General features: G+C 41.6%; 1 protein-coding gene across 1 annotated transcript in view; it reads right to left on the reverse strand.

Moving 5' to 3' along the window:
* Positions 1–2,027: 2,027 nt before the first annotated feature.
* ADAP1 (ArfGAP with dual PH domains 1) overlaps positions 2,028–18,119 on the reverse strand; it is a 297,097-nt gene continuing 281,005 nt past the window's right edge. Inside the window, exons 8-11 of the mRNA XM_089681882.1 lie at positions 17,873–17,935; positions 13,814–13,885; positions 10,905–11,133; positions 2,028–2,550 (exon numbers count right to left, since the gene is read on the reverse strand). Of these exons, the coding sequence (XP_089538008.1) occupies positions 2,522–2,550; positions 10,905–11,133; positions 13,814–13,885; positions 17,873–17,935 (393 nt within the window). The 3' untranslated portion in view covers positions 2,028–2,521. The remainder of the gene's footprint in view (positions 2,551–10,904; positions 11,134–13,813; positions 13,886–17,872; positions 17,936–18,119) is intronic.

The following is an 18,119-nucleotide window of genomic DNA, read 5'->3' on the forward strand; positions in this document are numbered from 1 at the left end:
CTTGCTACCTATGTTGACTGACCATGTGTAAAAAATTGTGTATACTTACCTATTTTCAATCCACCCCAGTCACATGATCCTCCGCGTCAGTAAGCAGAGGAGAGGTCAACAATGTTTGAGAAATTTGGCAGCAGTGATATCAGCCATAGGCTCCTATGTCCCAGTCATTTTCAGCACTCCCTCTCCCTTGCAGCTGCTGCTGACTGGTACAGGGGAGCCGCAGAAAGTGTCCAGACCTGAACGGGCTGAAAATAGGTAAGTATGCACATGGTTTTACACCAATAGCAGGGGCCGGAGGGGACATTTTTAAGGCAGAAATTCTACTTTATGACTTCTGCCATGACTGCCCTTACATGGGAGAATGCAGGGGTTGATGGTATCCACGTTCAAAGCAGTTCCATTTGCTCTAGTCCCCTCCAGAATTTGAAATGCTTATGGCATGTGAGAAGTCCAGTTTTTCTCAGACAAGGGAGTCCAGTTACATCCTTGAAGATGTGTGTTTGTTGTTGTGGCTTTTGCTCTGGCACTGTTGAAGGGCAACGGTTTTCTCTTTCTTTTACATTAACCATTACAACTGCCTGTTTTGTTTGGGCTGGAGTTTTAGGCCATCAGTTTTAGTTCAGGGTTGTTGGTCTTTGGAGGAATCTATACTTCCAATTAACATCCTGGAGTTGCACACACTTTGTCTGTCATTACTTCATAGGGCCCATTCTGACAGGTAATCGGGTCTCGGTTTAACTGGACAATACCACAGCTGTGGCCTACATCAATCATTGGTAGGGCAGGAATGGTGCTACATTCCTGATGTTAGAAAGTCCCCTTTTTGAACCTATTAAGGCGTCTTTCACATGGGTGGTCGGTGAGTGGAAAAAAACAGGTGGCTGAGTGGCTGTTTTACCACTCACCAAACTCGGCCATTAAAATCAAAGAAGCCGCACTGCAACCATGAGCCAAATGCTTAGCTCACAGTTGTGTTGTATAAGCCCCATTACAAATTGCCATTCAACAGAAAAATAAAAAGGTGTTAAGGAGGTGGCAGGATTTCCTCCTGAATGGCTGACTATTTAGCTATGTTCAGAAATACAATCCACTGAGGATAGCGTTTCAGAGCTTTGGCAAATGTGAACCTAGTCTAAGGATATTTCCTTGATGATGTTATCCTGTAGAAAATCTCTTCTGTAAGGAGCCTTTACACACCGTTCACATCGGGTGCGACATGCAAATTGTATGCCAAGGCGCATCCTATTGTTTGCTATTAGAGTGGTCATATCGGTGCGGTTCCGACTTGATTGGAGGTGCACCGATTTTTAAAGTAGTGCATGCACTACTTTTGTTGCGATTTGCATAGACATGTGTAAGATGTCTTGCAAATCGCAACTGAAACTGGCAGGTCGATTTTGAAATGATTTCTCCTCTATAGCTATAGGCACGGTGGAGAAATTAATCTTAAAGTTCATGACAGAAGCAATGCAACCTTATTTTTTTCTCCTATCACTTTCTATTGTACTAGAATAGTTGCAACCTGCCAGCCCTCTGGTGTAAACACACAGCAGGTGTATCTAAGCTGTTAGAAATGGGATCAAACCAGATTTTAGAGTCTTTGCTTTGATCTTTGAGAATGAACTACTTCACATTACAAGCAGCTAGAGAGGTGGATGATGGCTTGTTTAAAAACGTTTTGACTGCTTGTTAAGAATGTGTCAATACTTTAACATCCATTTTCTAGACACAGAAGCACTTTAAATATCTGAGTACTCTACATACTATCTGTGCATGTGTAACATGTCTACCGGTGATGCCAAATTCCCCAAACTCTGCTCTCTTCTGTGCTTCACCAAGCTGCCTATCTTCCTGACAAATTAATGGAATGCCACAAACACAAAATGGTAGGACCCAGAAGGGTGTTGAATTGCATGTTTTCAGAGCCAGGAAAGTAAAAATAAGTAATGATTATATTTAGAGAGCCTTCTTTTCTGTCCATAACCTGATTATCATTTAGAATGCATCTTCTTAAATAGCCAGAGACCTTACTGTTTAGTGGTTTAATCAGAAGTACAAGTATGCCCATACTATGGAAGATGTGGTCATTTTTCAGTGAAATTTTCATTCACATGTGAAAAGGAAAAGTCACTCAGGGAATGTTGATTATAGACATCAAAGTTTCTACACTTCATTAAAAAAAGGTTCAGTTGAAATTTGTCATGATCCTTGAATAATGTACCATCTGGATGATGTGTAAAAATGAATTTCACCTCAGTTACTGGATAAACTTTACAAATCTCCACCGAGGCCAATGCTGAGAATGGATATGGCACGAAACACGTAGACAGACATTACGCTGGCATGCTCAGTCCTTGGATGAACTGTAGTGGAAAGCAGAACCTGTTGGGCAGAGCTGCTCCCAGTATATCACAGTGGGGTTCAGATTTTTCCCTTTTAAAAAGTCTCTTCACCTTGTAGATATATGTTTGCTCTGCCATAAATCTTGTGCACTTGTAAACAGTTGTAGGAACCCTCTGTGCTATGGTTTATGCTTGAAGTGGGCTTCCACTGGAAAGAAAAATAAAATGTAGTTAAACGGGGACCCAAATCATATTCCCAAAGTATACACAACTGCCTCCAGCAGCAGAATCATTTTGCTTTCTGCTATTCAATAAAGGTAAACAAGCTCACAAAAATGTCTTCTTATGTATTTACCCTCTGTTCGTTCACCCTGCTGTTCCCCTTAGCCCCTAGGAGAGAAGTGAAAACTTTGAGTATGAGGAAACACATGACTCACTCCCATTTCTCCCATGTGACAGTGCTTGTACTTGACAATTGGCTGCTCATGCATTCAGCACTGTCAAAGGGGTAGGAGTGAGTCTTCAATTTCTTAGAGCTTAGAAAGGTCTTCTTCCCCTTGCTTCAGCTACTGAGTGGAGTGGGGAAGCAAGTGTAAGCTCCTGCGGGGGTTGAGATTAAACATGTTGGTTTGTCTTGTAAGAACAATGCACAAATTCACCTTAAAATAGACCTGCAGTGAAATACCGCCCACCAGACCAATTCTGACACTCCCTCCACCATCTTGTTAAAAAAAAGGTTGTTTTCTAATTTCACCTTTTACTTTTTAATTTCTGGCTATAGACTCTGCAAATTTTCCAAAGCTGTCATAAAATGCAAATCTTTCTTTCAATTCGGCAATAAGGAGGCTTACGCTATTGGTTTACAGAGCACTGCCCGAATTTTGACTTGCCTGTAAATTGCATATCCTGGAGTACAGTATAGGTCACAGGCAGTTTATTCATACACCACGGGTTATAGGTGTATACATTCAGGTGATTGGACCGACACCCCAACCCTAACAGGGGAAAAGTCTTTACTTTCTTATCACTGTAAGGTTATCACAACAAAGAGTTTGAGGACAAGCGCCCAGGGTGCATTCACTTTAACTATTCCCCACTCTATTTACTCCTAATTGCTTACTACAAAAGTGAGGACTCATAAAGGAAATGAAGGGAGGGTGGCCTGTCTACTGCACTGTACTCCAAGATATTGTATCCACAGGTAAGTCAAAATTTCTCTTATCATAATTGCATAGTAGAGGAAACAGGAAGACTATTCATACACCATGGGATGTCCCCAAGCAATGAATAAGAAGAGTAGGCAACGATGAGGCAAAAAGAACTGTGCCAGCAGGTCCAAACAACCAGGGGCAGATGACCCAACTCAGAATACCATTGTGAGAACCTTGTGGCTAAAAGCTGCATCAGCAGAAGACTGAACACCTACCTGGTATAACTTTGAAAATGTATGAACAGAAGACCAGGTGGCGATCTTACACAACTGGGCTAGAAAGGCTTGGTGCTGAAATGCCCAGAAACTCCCACTGATCTGGTGGAATGGGTGATGGTGGACCTTGAAGCAGGGTATCCCTTGCAAGGTCTAAAGGACAGGGTAAACAGGAAACCCCCCGCTAATCGGAGGCTTGGTGATGAAATGCTCAGGAATTCCCATTGATCTGGTGGAATGGGCATTTAAAAGCACAGCAGGAAATTTCTTTTTTTTTTTTTTGAATGTAAGCTCTTGCAATCAGATTCCATATCCATCATGTGATGGTGGACTTTGAAGTAGGGTATCTCTTGCAAGGTCCCGAGGACAGGACAAACAGGGAATCTCCCACTAACTGGAGCAGTAGCCTTGAGGTATACTCTAATGGCTCTGACCACATCCAGGCAATGCAGAAAGATTTCCTTTGGATGCTTAGGAGCAGGACACAAGGAAGGTAGGACAATGTCCTCATTGTGGTAGTGAAGTATGAGGCAAGTCTCTTTACAAGAAAGAGCCTCTAGGTAAATATCACTGATGGATTCAAAGGGTGTTTTTTCATAGGGCAGAAAGAACCAATTTGAGTTCCCAAGGAAGCACAGGGGTTGGTTTACTAAAGGCAAATAGACTGTGCACTTTGCAAGTGCAGTTGCTCAAGAGCTTAGTAAATGTGGTAAAGCTCTGCTGACGTCCATCATCCAATCATGTACAAGCAAAAATGCTGTTTTTCTTTCATTGCCTGTGATTTGGGTATTCTTTGTAAAGTGAAGCTTTAACTCATTTACTAAGCTCTGAGGTAATTGCACTTGCAAAGTACACAGTTTATTTGCCTTTAATAAATTAACCCAGTGAGTGCTGCAAGGCAGGGTTAATAGAAGACACACCTTGAAGGCAGGTTCTTACAAGGGAGAATGAAGCCAGAGGCCTGTGAAAAAGAATGGATAAGGCCAGGACATGAACTTTGAGAGTTCTTAAGGCCAAGTTCCAGCCAAGACCCATTTGTAGGAAGGCCTGAATGCGAGGCACAGAGTAATTTCTGGGATTGAAGCACCTTTATTCATATCAGGCATAAAAGAAAAATAGATTTTTCTGAAGGTAGGTAGGTAGGAATTACAGAGTCAGAAACCCCTGTTCATTAAGACCTGGGTTTAGGGTTAAAGCAAGAGTCTGAAAAGAAGGATGGAATAGAGGGCCATGAGAAAGCAGGTCTGGTCTTTTGGGAAGAAGTTGGGGGGGTGTCTGCTAAAAGTCTAATTATGTCTATGTATCTATTTCTTTTGAGTCAGTTTGGTACATTTAGGATCACCGGTTTTCCTCTTTTTTCCTATTTTCTTGTGCAGATGAGATAGGAGTCGCACTGAGGGGAAGGTGTAAATTGGCTTGAAGTAAGACTAGGTGATTATCAAGGCATCTGAGACTAAAGCTGAAGGGTCCCTGGTTCTGGCAACAAACAGGTAGTTTGTTCTTGAATCTGGAGGCAAGGGCCCATTTCCCCTGATCCGGGCAATGACGGCTGAGATAATCCGCTTTCTAATTGTCCACTTCTGGTATGTGAACCACAGAGATCACTGGACAGTAGTTGGTCCATGATATTATCTAGTTTGTTTCCTTCAAGTCAGCCAGACTCATGGTGCCCCCTTGTTGGTTGATGTAGACTACAGGCGTGACATTGTCTGACTGCACCCTGATTGGGTGTCCCTTTACAACGGGGGTCCACTGCTTCAGTGTCAACTGGACTGCTGATGTTAATGGGAAGCTTGATTTCCCCCCAGTAACCATGTTCCTTTGACTGTCAGGAATAGTGGAATAATCCTCCCCAGCTTGAGAGACTTGTGTCTGTTGTGATAACCTAACAGTGATATGGAAGTAAAGACTTTTCCACTGCTAGGGTTGGGGTGGTGATACACCAAGACTAGGAATTCCTCGCTTGACTGAACTGGAGTATGGGCAAATTCAGAAAGTCCTTTCACCAGTGGATCAAGCCAACTGGCTGTAGTCATCACTGGGTAATCGGCCACCAGTGTCCATCCCAGCCAGCAGCATCAGTGTCTCCCCATACAGTAGCAGTGGCCAATTACCTAGTCGAGGCTGTAGCTGGTTGGCTTGATCAACTGGTGAAGGGACTTTCTCCACATGTGACATGCTCGTCTCTCTCCTAGACTTGTGAGTGCAAGACTTGCTGTTTTCATTGTTCTGACTGAATAAAGTCATACTATGCTATACGGTTGTTTGGTTTTCCTTCCTCCCTTCTTTTTGCAAATAGAAATATGCAGAAAGGCATTATGAATGTCCATGGATGCCATATATTCCCTCGGTCTCAGTGAGGAAATTACTGATCTTGTAGATTTTAGGCAAAATTTTGGAATATGAAGGAATCTGCTGAGGGATTTGAAGTCCATAACCAGACAATACCCCTTTTGGACTTTGGTACCTGCGAACAAGTTTGAGTAGAGTCCTTTGAATATGTCAGGCAGTCGTGTGGTACAGGCAATCTGCAAAGCTTACTGTCCTTGGGCAATTTTTGGTTGATTTGAGATAAGAAAACGGGATAGAGGTTTGAACTTTATTTTGTACCCTTTTGAAACCACAAATTGATTGATATGCAAACTTTTTAACAGACTTCCCCCACTCTTAGGAGTGTGGGTGCTCCTTCATTTTTTAGGAGGGCTTAGGGGAGGGCTTAATGGGCTTTTTTGGCCAAGCCCTGAGCTGAAAGGTAGGGTTGAACTTAGGTTTTGAAGTGGCAGCCTCTTTAGAGCAGACAGGTGCTCTGCGTTTATAGGAACTAAGGGCTCCTGAGGAGGGTTTTTTTTTGGAATCTTCCAGTGTGGAAGTAAAATATTTTCCACCAGTAACCCCTTTGATCAATTGGTCAAGTGCCTCACCAAATAGACATTTTCCTTGGTAGAGCATATGTGCATAGTAAAACCTGGTCAGCTGAAGCTGTCTGCAAAATTCAAAGTATAACTAAAGGCAAAACTTATAACACTATTAGGTTTTTATTACACTCTGTGCCCCTGTTAATGAGATTCACCCTCTCTGTTTGTCCTGTTTACCATTAGCATTGAAAGTGAAAGTAGAAGAAACTCCCCAATTATAGGTTGTCCCCATAAAAGTAATAGAGGGGAAATTTTCCAATGGGAACACTAGGTCTGGTGACCTGGGGGTCCCCAAGGAATTATCTTAATTTGCGGGGATTATCTTTCACTTCCTGTTTGGCTATGGGACAGGAAGTGAAGGTAAATCTCCCCAAAGGGACACAGATGGCAAAAAATAAACTGACAGGGGTTGTAACCCTCCCTTAGTCCATCCAAAATTTTAAAAACTTTTTGCCTATAGTTGTACTTTAAACCATAAGATTCTGTGCATGTGAATAGAGATTACAGACATTATGGAGATTTGTCTCATGAAATATTCTGGGGCATTCACACAAAAAAAGCAAGGCAGAAGGCAGTTGCTGTAATTGCTCTGTAAAAGCATGATCCTGAAATACATGATCATGTTGGTTGTTTATTGTCCTAGTCCAGTTAACTGTAATTTGACATACTGAAATTGCAGTGAGATTTGGTTGCAGGGCTGGGCCTGCAAGGAAAAGGAATCTTTTAAGAGCATCACAAATCTGTTTTTTAAAAGAATTTTTGAAAGAAGGAACGTCATCAATAGGTACAGTAAGATGTTTGTTAAGGACAGAGATGCAGAATCAACCACAGGAATAGCACACTTCTTTGCAAATGTTTTCCACTAGACCTAGTTTGGCAAATATTTTTGGAAGAGTGAAAAGCCTTTCTGGGTTTGCCATATACTGCAGATTCTCTGTGTTCATAAACAGGGAATGTTTTGCAGGATTTAGCAGTTTTGTTGGTGCCCATAGGAGAGATGGTGAGATGAAGGAGAGTCAGGCTTCACAATGCCAAGGCTTTTGCCAACAGAGGCAACGAGCTTTTAAGTGGCCAGAAGCATGTTGTGTGAAGCTTCCTCTTCATAATTATGTATTAAAGGTCATAATCTCTGTGAGGAAATGTGACATGGATGCAGAGAATTCTGCAGTAAGAATCAGATGCTGAGAACAGGCTCACATGGTACAGGGTGCTGTGATTGGCCAATCACAGCATTACTATAGGAATCACAGCTGTTAAGAATGAAATTCATTCATAACAGCTTTGTTGACATTGTGATCATATGATCACATGATCCCCCGGCCGTGCAAAGCAGCCAGGTACCGAGAGCTGTATGCCCTTAGCTGGACGACGGACATGTATGTGATTCAGTCTGCCCTTGCCGTCCTGCATAGTAAATGTACTGTGGCTGGGATGCAACCGGTTAAAGTGTGCAACCAATGGTGTGATGTAACACCTGGTCACCCACCTGAGACTAAGCTCAGGAATGGTTCACAAGGTTTTACCAAGTTGCACTGATTCAGATAGACTGTGAGAAGACAGTGAGGGCTGTTTGTACAACTTGAAGATAAAATTATAAAGTAAAAAAAATAAACTGGTTACTCTAAGGTTGATATTCTTTGTGAAGGAGACCAGGTCCATCACCTTCAGACACTAGTACATGAAGTGGGATAGGGTTATAAGGAAGGCACCCAGGGGGTGTGTCCTCAAAAGCTTTCCCAGTGTCCAATCACCTATAACCCATAAAGTATGAATAATCTGCCTGCATCCTGTACTGTACAATTAAGATATAAAATGTATTGCTTGTGTGATAAGTTAATTGCTTTTCCCAGATTACACAGTTAAATTGTAGGCATCCTCTAACGAAACAACAAGATAAGGCTTCATCTATACTGGGGGACAACAACCAGTAGATCAAGATCTTCCAGTAGACCTCAGCCAGGTGACTGGTAGATCTCAGTCTGGGCTTGCTGACACGCCATCCCAGAACATCAAACAGAGTGCAATGCGGAGGAACTACTTGTAAAGTTGGAGCTGTAGTAGGGAGCAAGAGCCACATAAGTTGATGTCTCCTCTGTAGTCCTGGCTCCTACGCCCTGTCATGGTGGGTGTACCATCAGCCAAGCATGACCCATTCAAGTGAATGGGGCCGCTCTGCAATTGCTCTGCAACCTTGTGCAGTACAGCAAACAAGTAGTGGTGTGTTGCTTTCTCACCACCTGCTTTACGCCCTTGGACCCCACAGAACCATGCAGTTGCAGGACACTTGCAGAGTGACCCATTTACTTGAATGGGTCTTGGTGGTAGCACCCACCAAAAGCAACAGGAGGTGTAATTCATGCTGCGCCATGTGTACACCTTTGGCTGCAGCCTTAGCAGCTAAAGGGGGTAGGGCTTGGGGGGTGGAAAAACCGTGATTCAACTGCAGGCTTTTACAACCCTCCAACTTCACATGTGAACAAGCCCTTAAGCTGCTGCTGCAGATTACAACTACGAGCTCATTCACAGGTGTATTAGGCACTGCGGCTCCTCTGCAAAGCGATCCCAGTGCATTTGACAGGTGGTGAGGAGGCGATATGATGCTTCTTCATCTCCGGATATAAACCCTTCACTGCCATGCAAAGCATGCGATTCAGACATGGTAGGACGACTATTAGATGTTTAAATCAGGTGTGAGGAAACACTGTGCCAGTGATCTTTGACTTCTCCCATGTTGTTACAGTTGATCTTCACCTCTTTAAGGTTGCCTATCTCTGCTCTATACCATGACTCTATTCAGAAATCAGTTTGCAATGGTAAAACAAACATTTCTTCAAAATAAAAGGTATGACTCTGCAACAGTTTACTTAAATCCTCACAAATGTTTTTTTCAACAAATATGGAGTTGCAAATGAACTGGTTACCCACCATCAGTATTTTCCAGATGCTGAAAACCCCACTCATTTAATATAAAAGTCTCATCATAAAATGGGGAAAAGTCATGTTATTTTATGTATTGTATTCTCGGTCATAGTTTAAAAATGTAACCCCTTCACGCTGGCACCTCCTGGCCCTTTAAGGGTTTCAGAAACCAGGAGGTGGGGTGGGGTTTAGGGTCATGTGACCGCCGTCACGGCGTTCACATGATCGGGAAAGGTCCTGATTGAAAGAGGAGATCGGGACCTTTCCATGAGTACCGGACATGTGTGCTGGGAGCGCACAGGGCGTGCGCTCTCAGCACATATGTTCTTTTTTAATAGAACACAAATGTGTGGCCACTAAGCGTCTAGGCGCAGACGGCGGGAGGCTGCACATTTGCGTTCGGCCAGCGTGAAGAGGTTAAACAAAAAGCTCAGTATGACAACCAGGCAACTAGCATTTTTAAAAAGGTAAGCAAGTGCAGCATATTTATGACAATTCCTATAAGAACATTGCAAAGACAGCCTTGCTAAAGGCTTGCATGTATTGAGTCATTCACCCAAATATACCCTTTGAGATCCACAGTCACCCTTACTACAGCACTTGGAGGAACTATTCTGATATAGGATGCAACGGTTTCAAGCCTTACGTGCTGAACTACCTTGTTCCTAAAATAAATGACTAAACGTGACACACTAGACCAGGGGTCTCCAAACTTTCTAAACAAAGCCACTTTATTGTCCTTCAGACATTAGGGGGGCCAGACTGTGGGTCACCGGGAGTAGAAAATGCCCCAGCATCAGTGGGAGTAAACAATGCCTCTGACTTGGTGGTCAGAGGCAGTGAAAAAAAAAAAAAAGACATTGCGCTCACAGAGAGGAAAATAGGAGTAGAAATAGTGCCCCATCATTTGTGTCATTAGGAGAAATAGTACTCCATTTGTGTCAATGGAAGGAGTAGTACTCCATTGCTGGTTTCAGTGTAAGGAATGGTGCCTCAAGGGCCAGATAAAGGCAAGCAAAGGGCCACATTTGGCTCGCAGGCTGCAGTTAGGAGACCACTGCACTAGACTAACGGATCTTGGACTGCAACCTGGTTCAGCATTGTAGACAATCTGGGCATCTACAGTAGATGCTTCCAGTAATGTAAGAATGGTTCACCAAATGTGTACCCAAAAAAAATGATATATGCGAGGATCAGGATTATGACAATTTAATTATGACTATCCATGATTTACATAACCTCAAATGCTGGGACCACATAGAGAAGTAATGTATTGAAATGTCATATGAACTAAGTGTTTACCTGCAAATTCCTGTGGAAGCATTGGCTTACTGAGAACTTTCTGAAAGGCTGCAATCCACTCAGTACGGTCAGTATCTGTTTCACAAGCAAAAAGGAACTTCCTGTCCGGAGTTATTATGGTGATTCCGTACTGCCAGTGATTTCCTTGTATGGAGGCTGGAAGTCCCTCTTCTACTTTATAGCTGTTCTCTGTGCTCCCGATAAAGACTTCTCCTCTAGCGAAGGCATCCTACAACAGAAAGATCATAAGTTACTGCTTGCACTATGGGGGACCAGCAATACAAATATTACATCTATACCTAATTATTATATCAGTAGGTACTATGGACATGAGATGGCAAATTGCTGTGTTGGCTTGTTGTACTTACCACCCCCCCCTCCCCAATACAGCCTCCAGTATCATTGATGTGAAAGAATTCAAAACTGAGAGTTGTGTCTTCTCTTCCTAGCCATATTGTGTGTGTGTGTGTGGTGGGGGACCAAGAACTAATATAAAAGGGTTAAAAGCATCCAGATTCAGTACTTGTATCTTCTGATTCCTCGGTGTCTGGTGTTATGGTGCGGGGGTGTTTATACAGTATGTTTTTAAACTATTTATGTTGTTTTACAAATAGAAATGTATTACTGGGTACATCCATGACACGGGATTCCAAGAGCATTATAGGTTTAGGAGGCATTACTGCAGATGCAGTTTACCTTCATGCCTTCTGTCTCCAACTAAATTCCTATACAGCTCTCGGAACACTCCTGCCCAGGCCAATTTTCAGCTTTCAGTGCTGTTGCACTTTGAATGACAATTGCGCGGCCATGAAACACTACCCATATGACATTTTTATCATTTTTTTCACACAAATACAGCTTTCTTTTGGTGGTATTTATTCGCCACCGGGGGTTTTATTGTTTGCACTATAAACAAAAAAAAGGGCAAAAAAATGTAAAAAAAAAAAAAGTTTCTTTGTTTCTATTATAAAATTTTGCAAACAGGTAATTTTTCTCCTTCACTGAGGTACGTTGATGAGGCTGCACTGATAGGCAGCACTAATGGGCACTGATAGGCAGCACTGATGGGCACTGATAGGCAGCACAGATGAGGCGGCACTGATGAGGTGGCACTGGTGGGCATGGATGAGGAAGCACTGATGATGCTGCACTGATATGCAGCAATGATGGGCACTGTTAGATGGCACTGCTGGATGGCACTGCTGAACACCACTGCTGGGCACTGATGGGTGGCATTGCTGGGCACTTTTGGGGCTGCACTGATATCAATGATTATCAGTGCAGATGTCCTCTGTGACACTTGCCGGTTATCAGCTGTACTTTCCTCAAGCTGTGACAGCATGAGGAAAGTGCTGCTGATAACTGGCAACTGTATTTACTTTGTGATCAGCTATGTCATAGGCCAATCACAGCGTCCTTTTACCTTGTCATGTGATCAGTTGTGGCCGTAGGACACAGCGATCACACACAGTGCCGGGTGCACACCACTGGGGGCGTGCGGGGGACGTGTTCTGGGAGGACGTTATAGCCCTCCCAGAACTGGACAACCACGGTGTAGCGGTCATTCAGCTATAGCACGGTTGCAAAGTGGTTAATTTTTAGTCCTGATCATAATAAATTAATAAAATATATGTAACATCACTATACAGTATATCCAATTTAACACTCTTTATGTTGGCAGCAATGGAAGGTTTTATACACACTCATGGCTGGAATGCATGCAAGAATTACATACTGCCTTTCTTATGGAAGCAAACTGTCAGCTGCCAGATTGTTTCCACAGACCACCAGAATATGCGCCCCCACCACTCCACCCCCCCCTCATGTTTACTGGACTCCACTATCCCATTTCAAGGCCCTGCCCCGGTTAGTTGCTTGGTAGAGGGGAGGGAGAAAAGTGAACATCCATTAATTGATTTCTCTTAGCTAGAAAGAACCCAAGAGTGACATGTATTACATGACTTCCAGTTGGGGCTGTAAGGGCTGGTTCACTCTTGCTTTGACTTCAACACACATTAAAGCACCTACTGCTTCAACATGCTTTTTTGATGCTTCGATGATGTACCAGTGATGCTTCGATGGTGCTTTATTGAAGACGAAGCTTGGCAGATGCCCTGTGCATATGCTAATATCTCATGCCTGCAATACCTCCAAAACAAAGCAAAGCTGAATAAAAGACTCTCAAAAGCTGCAGGTGCCGTAAGTGAGCTTTGTCATAGACTTCTATAGAGGCTTTGGAGATGCTTTGAAGCACCACTAAAGCGACAAGGGTTATAATTTTTGAAGCAAAGCAAATGCAACATGTGAACAGGACTGTAAGCTAACCAGTTTATTTAGTGACAGGTGCTTTGATTGGCATTCAGAGTGCTTTAAAAAAGCGTGTCCAATGCCATGTTTTGAAGCCAGTGTAACGAGCCCTAAGGGCTTTTAAAGCGTTACCGATTGACAATATCATGTACCAAAATTTGTTACTTTGTCATGGGTGTGCACAACTTAAAGGTTTGACATGTTGGGTATTTATTTAATCTAAACTTTAAAGTTTTACCATAAAATGTGTGGAAATAAGAGTTTTTTTTATTGAAAATATGTGTTTGATAAACCACTGCGAATATCACATGAAATTATAAAATTGTAACTACCACCTTTTTATTCTCTAGCCTCTTACTTTAGAAAATATATACTGTTTGGGGGTTTAGCCAATCCTCAGGCCTAAAATGTGCATTTTAACACGTGTGCAAAAAAGGCTCTGACACCAAAAGAGTTAAATAAAATGGCTAATCTTCAGCGTAGCATTATTTCAGATCAGTGTGAATAAACCTTGTGTAAAACAAGACGCACCACACAGTGAGACTGCAGCCTTCATCATCCCGCTGTGTCAGATGCATTAAACACTAATAAAACACTCTTACCAAAGGATCTTTAAAGTACATTAATCTTCTGTCATCCAAGGTGAACCATCTCTTCTTAAAGCCCTCTGTATGCTAAACACAGAGAGAAGACATCAGAAACAAGCTGTGAATGATAGATTCTAATTAGCAGATAAGTATAAGGTGTACAGTGCTGAGTGGAAAGAGGCACCAAAGGGTGTTTCCTTGGCACAGATCACAGAGAACAGCAAGCTGTGTCATATCTAGCCATCTGTCAATGTATTCCCCAGACACTGCTGTGATGTTAAAGTAAACCTGTCATGGCAGAAATACAGGTGCTGCTATTGCTGACGACCTCTTGGAAATGCTGGTTACCTGGCTGCTGTGATGACTCCTGGCTGCAAAGCTTTGACTCGCTGACCCAGAGCAGGTTTTCACTTGATCAGGAGAGCCAGAAGTCTGTGTTTGTGTGCTTCTTACAGGTCACCAACTCAAATGAATGAAGTCAAAAGTTTGGCATATCTACCATGCATTTCCAATAGGGAAGGACAATGGCAGCCTTCATGTTTCTAATTTGATGAAAATTGTAAAGCATTATTATCATAGCGATTGGTCACATAACATAGTACCAGAGCAGTTGTAGCCTCGGATCACATATATGCGAATTGGATGCATTTTGAACCGCAACCGATTCACATGGCATGTGAGCTGGCAGCCTTTTCAGTGGAGCCGGTTCACATATGTACAGGCCAGCCGCATCATGGTTTTTTTTTTGAGTCTGGTATATTTTTGAGTCCAGTTCAGGAGCGATTTCCATTGTCATACACTTTGACAATTTGCACCTGAACCATTGAATACAGTGGAGGGGGATGAAATCTCGCTGTGAAAACCGAGCCGCATAAATATGAACCTCGATTTGGAAAAGAACACACATGCCCGTGGCTCTAACAGGCTTGTGTACAGGAGTTCATGTTCATATGATTCCATTGCAGCTTATTTTATTCTCTAAACATCAGCCAGTGCGGTGCAATTTGATGTAGTAGACAGGTGGAGGGAACACACACAACATTGATCAGATGCATACTGTACTGCTTGGTTACCTATCTCTCACTGGAAAGAAAAGAGGTAAAACTCCACATTGTATATAACAAATTGAAGCCAAATTCCAGTTCACACTTTATAAGCAATTACAACAAACTATTTTTTCCTTTTGGGATAAAGATTTTACATAAATAAAGAAAAGACTGATCATTGTAAGCACCCCTGTCAGTGGTAAATGGTTTGTCACATCCCTGTAAACTGATATAGAGCTTATTATTTTGAAAAACAACAGACTTGCTGACTTGGATCACTGGATTAAAATAGAAGAAAGAAAGCTGCAATATAATAAATGTTTGTTATTGGGTTCAATACCACATCTGCAGTACAGGTGCAGTAGGTGACTTTGGGGGTTTGGCTGTATACCAAGCATTACCTGTCCTGTCAACGAATACTTTGACCACATGACAATGGTCAAGTTATTCAGGCTGATAAAACTGACACACCCACATATTTCTATAAAATCTTTTATAACATCATTGCGAAATATGGTTTGTAATCAAGATTTCATTGCTTCCTAAATGCAGTAAGTGGGAGCAAAAGTCACATGCTCTCCCTGAAAGGAACACCCAATTCTAAAAACAGTCCCTGACCACAGAAGCCGGTTTGATTCCCTGCAAGCCTGAATGGGGGAAAAAAATGTGCATGAGCTTCTACTTATAATTGTGTTGTCAATCAAAGTATGTTGGAAACACACCGGTCAAGGCTGACCTGCCAGAGATGCCATGCTGCTGGATGTGTCTGTGTGCCTACTCGGTCCGCAACCGCAGTCAGTGAACAAGAAGAAAGGAAGAAACGGCACTCCAATGTACAAACAGCAGTCTTCTTTTTTATTCAAACCATGAAGATGGATTGAATAATAAAGAAGTCTGCTGTTTGTACATTGGAGTGCGGCTACTTCTTTTCTTCATAATCAAAGTATGTTTTTTGCATGAAGGAGACAGCGTGACACCATGAATTACACAGTGTCGCTGAAAGTTGATGGCAAAATCAAATGCAGATAGTGGAGAAATGGTAGCATGGCCATAACTCACACTTGGGGGATAGCTTTATGCAGGTACCCTTGATATATTATTGTGAAATGTGGACTTCATTTTTGAACTACTACGTTCAGCCACCACAAATGGTGCTAGCAGTACTGCTGAAGATGCCTGTTTGTAGTTAAAAAGTTCTTGAAGTTAGTACACAGACTGTAAATAATTTACTAAGCATTGATCGAATGCGGTCTGCATCATTATTATATTGGATTGTCTTCCACTGCCACTAGATGTAATCAAACAGTAATTATTTTAGACGTACTTCAAATATTACAAAAAAGAAAAAGAAAGTGCCAATCAATAATATCAATACTATAAAGCAGCAAACCTCTAACCCAAATTTGGTGTAAAATAAAAAATCGGAATGCGCTAAAATTATATCAAAAAATCCATATACTGTGCAAAAAAGTCCAAACACCATAAATTCAACATATGTAAAATTCCCCAGTGAAACAATCCATAAATTATTATTAGTGCAAAAAGTCCAACTCCCCAAAGAAGTTTCTTCTTAAACGTATTATAACACCGTGCTCAATCCACCACCAGATGAATGGAATAAACTCACCAGAGCTCAATGCTGATCAAATTCCCTGTGGCTGTCTGCAAGGTGTCCGCGGTGAGCGGGGCTCGTCCATTCCTCTTATCCTGTCGTTTTTATACCAGTGTCAGGTGGACACTTGACTTGCGAGTAATATGAGATTTTAAATTAATACAAACAGTTTTTACTTACTGCACCATCATGCCTTTCCTTTATTTCTGAGTGGTATTGCCATATACTTGGAGGATGATCGGTATATAAAGGGTCCTGGCCATATTTCAGAGTGGCTGCAGAGTATTGCTCCTGGTATCTGGATGATTTCAAACCACAGAGTATTGCTTCATGATTTGGATTCTCTCATTGCTCCCAGAGCAAATACGCTTGCGCTGATTTATAATTTGATCAGCATTGAGCTCTGGTGAGTTTATTCCATTCATCTGGTGGTGGATTGAGCACGGTGTTATAATACGTTTAAGAAGAAACTTCTTTGGGGAGTTGGACTTTTTGCACTAATAATAATTTATGGATTGTTTCACTGGGGAATTTTACATATGTTGAATTTATGGTGTTTGGACTTTTTTGCACAGTATATGGATTTTTTGATATAATTTTAGCGCATTCTGATTTTTGATTTTGTACTTCAAATATTACCACCCTCAATAGTAGTGATCAACAGCGGCACATTATATATATATAACACATCAAATCCTAATTATCAATCCCAGTGCATAATTTCTTGTCTTCATTGATGTTCCTACAATGCAAACATATTGTGCACAAAATATTATAGAGAATTCCAAAACAATATATCAAAATATATGTGACTTCAAATTATAGTGCCCAAATGGTGTATATAATTTCGGCACTATAATTTGAAGTCACATATATTTTGATATATTGTTTTTGGAATTCTCTATAATATTTTGTGCACAATATGTTTGCATTGTAGGAACATCAATGGAGACAAGAAATTATGCACTGGGATTGATAATTAGGATTTAATGTGTTATACATATATATATTGCACCGCTGTTGATCACTGCTATTGAGGGTGGTAATATTTGAAGTACGTTTAACATAGCATTGACAGTGGCAGCTAATTAGGTATAATAATAATTTGAGAGCATAATTTGGCGTGATTTAGTGATCATATAACCATACATTCATTGGTCACTTTATAAAAATAGTAATTATTTTAGGTCTCGCACAGATTTTCAGGGCTTATAACAACCTTCATTGCATATATTCATTAAAATGGTAAGAAAAAAGTACGGAAACACTTTTTCATGGATATGACTCAAGTAAACTGAAATCTTATTGGGGGCTGAGTCACTGGTCTTTACATTGCTTCATGGAATAAGTCCACATAAACTTCAGTCGTATTTCTTTTTATATCTGCACATAGTTGTTTTTTGCCCCATTTCTTACCTTTGGCCCTGTTTTTTCCATATACCCTTCTATGATAAAGTTCCTTGTCAGCTTTGGCACCAACTGAAAAAGGAAGAAAAACAATAAACATACTGATAACGTGAATAAATGCTGAGAATATCAATGTTAGCTCACAGTCTGCGGTCTTATCTTAAATGGTTCAAGATATGTCAAGTCATGTGACTGGGTCAAGGATCACCTACAGTAATCTGGGCCTGTAGCCGTAAGCTCTTCAACAATAATAACT

The sequence above is a fragment of the Staurois parvus genome, unplaced genomic scaffold (genome assembly GCF_062004578.1).
Source record: "Staurois parvus isolate SC_StPar_1 unplaced genomic scaffold, SC_StPar_1.0 ptg000018l, whole genome shotgun sequence".
NCBI classification, from domain to species: Eukaryota; Metazoa; Chordata; class Amphibia; order Anura; family Ranidae; genus Staurois; species Staurois parvus.